This window comes from Bidens hawaiensis, unplaced genomic scaffold (assembly GCF_021521415.1).
Source record: "Bidens hawaiensis isolate Kalapana, Puna unplaced genomic scaffold, B.hawaiensis_p1.1 tig00038479_1, whole genome shotgun sequence".
Classification (NCBI taxonomy): domain Eukaryota; kingdom Viridiplantae; phylum Streptophyta; class Magnoliopsida; order Asterales; family Asteraceae; genus Bidens; species Bidens hawaiensis.
Window position 1 is genome coordinate 72,580 of NW_027496744.1, and position 3,978 is coordinate 76,557.

General features: G+C 34.7%; 1 protein-coding gene across 1 annotated transcript; it reads left to right on the forward strand.

Moving 5' to 3' along the window:
• Positions 1-1,378: 1,378 nt before the first annotated feature.
• Positions 1,379-3,246, forward strand: LOC143590330 (protein FAR1-RELATED SEQUENCE 5-like). Its single transcript, XM_077070840.1, has 4 exons — positions 1,379-1,536; positions 1,617-1,875; positions 1,953-2,360; positions 2,593-3,246. Exons 1-4 carry the CDS (start codon positions 1,379-1,381, stop codon positions 3,244-3,246), a joined length of 1,479 nt encoding a protein of 492 aa, XP_076926955.1.
• The last annotated feature ends 732 nt before the right edge of the window (positions 3,247-3,978 follow it).

Below are 3,978 nucleotides of genomic sequence, written 5' to 3' on the forward strand. Positions count from 1 at the left end.
ATGAGTAACTTCAAGGACGTCGATGAACTAGGTAAAACTATACATCCTCAGTTGTTCATCGATAGTTTTGTTATCAGAATCATAACATCGTCTTAGGCTTCTTATGTGTGGCTTTATTTCAGATTCATATTCATAGTGTTTTTGTGTTATATTACTAGATGTTGATTTATTCATTGTTGAAGTGTGTTTTTGTTTTCTCAATATACATGTACGTTACATGTCAAGAAGATGTTTTAGGTTTTAGTATTTCAGTTCGGGTGTTTCTGTGTCCGTTTCCATATTGATTGGTTGTTTATATTACTAGCTGTGTAGTTATTCATTTTTCTAGTGTGTTTTCGTTTTATTGAATACACATCAAGGTGATATGACTAGAAATGATTTAATATTCCATTTCGGCTGTTTATTTGTCGATTTTATATTTATAGGCTTGTTGTGTTATATTTAACGGATGTTGATTGTCTCTTTTTTTCACTGAATTTTTGTTTACATCTAATTTGTAAACTTTTCAGAGTTGAATTGATCTTCTTGTTGTGTTATATTAAAATCATTTGTGTAATTGCTAACTTGTGTGCTTTTGTGTCGGTCAAAGTCTTGTAACCTTTGGTCATCAAACTGATCAGTTATTTCATGTGTTTTAATAACATATATGCAATAGTTTTAGGTGATGTGTAAATTTTATTGTATTCTTTGTTGTATATATTTTACTTACCTTACATGTTTCTTATAGATCCATCAGTATACAAGGAAGTTGGTATACAACATATATCTCCCAATTATGGTAGGAAGACATACACTCCAGTTGTGTCTGCGTCAGTCAAACCTAATGAAGGTATGATTTTTGACAATATTGAAGCGGCAGAGGCCTTTTATAGAAGATACGCTTTAGCAGGCGGTTTTTCTATGAGGAAATCAACCCAGTGGGTGAAAATTAATGTTGTTCGTTTAAAGTACTTTGTTTTCACTAAAGAGGGTTCAAGAACCGTTAAGGAAGTGGACACACTAACTGAAGATTTCAAAGGAAAAAACAGCGTAGGAACGGTTCTCAAAGAACCAATTGTGATGCACAGATAAGGTTAACTTTAACGGATAAAGGCAAGTATAGGGTGAAATATTTTGGTGAAGCACACAATCATCCATTTGTTGATGAAGACGATATCCATTTCTTGACTGCTTGTCGGGAGATTACGTTCACATATAAAAAGATGTTAGACGATCTTGCTAACATTAACATCGGTCCAGTTAAAGCTTTCAACATAATGAGGACCATGTATGGTGGTTTCGATAAAGTTGGCACAATAAAGTCTGATTGCAAAACTATAAAAGAAATATCAACTTATATATCAGAGACTACGATGCTGAGATGACTGTTCAGCGCCTTATGGCGAAGAAAGATTATTGTCCTAATTTCTCATGTGACTATTTTTCTAGCCCTGACGACGCGTTAAAGGGTTTATTTTGGGCAGACGAGCGTGCGAAGATGAATTTCTATGTTTTTGGTGATGTTGTGTCATTTGATGCAACATATCGACATAACAAGTAATAACACAGGAACACTTAATTTTTGTTATATTCCATTATACTATTTTACAAACTGATTAGTTATTGTTTTTGTGCAGGTATAACTTGGTTTTTGTTTCGTTTACTGGGATTGACAACCATAATCAGAATTTTACCCTTGTTGCAGCTTTTCTTGGATCGCAAACCGCCGAATCCTATATTTGGTTGCTGAAGTGTTTTAAGAGGGCTTTCGGTTATGAACCATCAGTTGTTGTAACTGACCAAGACCCGACCATGAAACGTGCAATTGAAGACGTTTTCCCTAATTCTAGGCATAGGCTGTGCATGTGGCATATTATGGATAAGTTGTCCGGGAAAGTATAACAAAATTATGTCTTTGGGAATCCCTTTTCGAATGTTTAGTTGTATACCATTCTTTCATTGTATTCTTCCAGGTTGGATCCAACCTTCGCAACACCATAAATTTCAAGACTCGGTTGTGTGATATTTTGTGGATGGACTCCATAACACCAGAACTTTTCGAAAAGGAGTGGGCTTCAATCATGAATAATCTTCAGTTAAACAACCACGATTGGCTGGAAGATATATTTCACATTAGACAATCATGGATACCTGCATACTATCGTGAAGAAACAATGTCTGGTCTAATGCGTACATCATCCCGATCAGAGAGCGAGAACCATTTTTTTCGCAAGTTTTGTAACCCACGATGCACTTTGGTTGAGTTCCTGGCACATTTTGATACTGCATTGGATCATCAAAGACACGAACATCGCAAGAAAGATCATGACTGTAGGTACAAAAGAGCCGAAACATGGAGTAACTTTGCACTAGAGAAACAAGTTGTTGAAATCTACACACGAACCATTTTATTTATGTCCAATTGAAAATACAAGTAGCGCTTCACAATTGCACTTCCTTGAGTTACCTACCTATTGATGATTATCTAAAGTTCAATATTCGGGACTTTCTACACCTACCTGCTTCTTTTCAAGAGGTATATAGTATGACATTTATTGTGTAGTGTGTTTATGTATTGTAACTTACTTAAATATAAATTATGTTTCTTGATAGGTTATGATTCGAAAGGAAGACGTCACTGTGTATTGCAGCTGTAAGAGGTTCGAGCAATTTGGTTTACTAATTCGTCACATTTTCAAGGTGCTCCACATTTTAGATATAAGGGTATTTCCCAAGCAGTACATTAATCGTAGGTGGACAAAAGACGTTTTCTATAACAGCCCTATGTGGTCAATTGGATTTGATGAGCCCAACATAGACAAAAGTACCGACGTTTATCGTGTTGTTCGAGATATAAACATTGCTCATGATCGTATTATAAACAAGCTGGTTACTGATATGGAAAAGCTACAACATTACTGTGACTACATCAATCAATACAAATCCACCGTTGATGAGGTTACTTTTGATGCCCCTAGACCTAGTCGGCGAGACATGTTTGTTGAACTAACTAGTGTTACCCAACCAAAGCAAATCAATATTCCTGCTCCGATTGGTGTTAGGAATAAAGGATGTGGGCTTCCAATTTGCTATAGGTCTTTACGCGAGCAAGCTATAGGTCAAAGTCAACTGGATAAGCCCACAAGGACATGTAGAATATGCCACGAACCTGGTCATGACGCCCGTAACCATCACAAGTACCATATCAACGAGAACACTTCAGCAGACGGACCGAGCTCGTCACATAATGAGAATATGGAAGAATAGCCTACTTGTCTATTTTTTTTAATATTTCCTTTGTTTTTATCAAAACACGTTAATATGGTTTGATTGATTCATGTTTACTTTTTTTGCATCAGACACCGATTAACAGTATTGATGATTTGATGTTTATGGATACTTTATCATTTTTGGTTGTGTGTTATTTTCATAATGGTAGGAGATTCTTTATGAGTAGTTAGTTTTTTCTTATTTACACTTTTTATTCATATCAGTTTTTGACACTGACTCGATTGTCCTTACTAAATCGTAATTATTCAAATACATTTATGCCTTTTAGGTTGTGTGTTATTTCCTTAATTGTTGCAGATACTTTATCAACAGCTGGTTGTTTCTTATTTTCACTTTATATGCCTATAATTCTTTAACACACTATATCATATCAAATACGGTTGCACAATCATATGTACCAACTCATATTTTTCTTTTCTCACTATCTTCTCATTGGGTATCTATGATAATAATTTCATTTATCTACACTTTCAATTACAATATCCATCTACTAACAAAACAAAACCAACGATGTGTTTTTTACAAACCAAAAGGTTGCACAACCTGAGTGACAAATTATTCATGAAAAAATACTCAAACCATATCCAGCATTATACATCAAAACATACTAAAACCCTTAAACAATCAACACTTTCAACAAAAGAAGTTGACCAAAACATAAAAAAGTCTACAACCATATCCATAATCATCCATCAAAACATACTAAAA

Coding starts and splice junctions, on each gene's coding strand:
- LOC143590330 (XM_077070840.1), top strand. CDS start 1,379: ATGGCGAAGAAAGATTATTGTCCTAATTTCTCATGTGACTATTTTTCT. Junction 1,537..1,616: donor GCAACATATCGACATAACAA/GTAATAACACAG, acceptor GTTTTTGTGCAG/GTATAACTTGGTTTTTGTTT. Junction 2,361..2,592: donor ACTTTGCACTAGAGAAACAA/GTTGTTGAAATC, acceptor GTTTCTTGATAG/GTTATGATTCGAAAGGAAGA.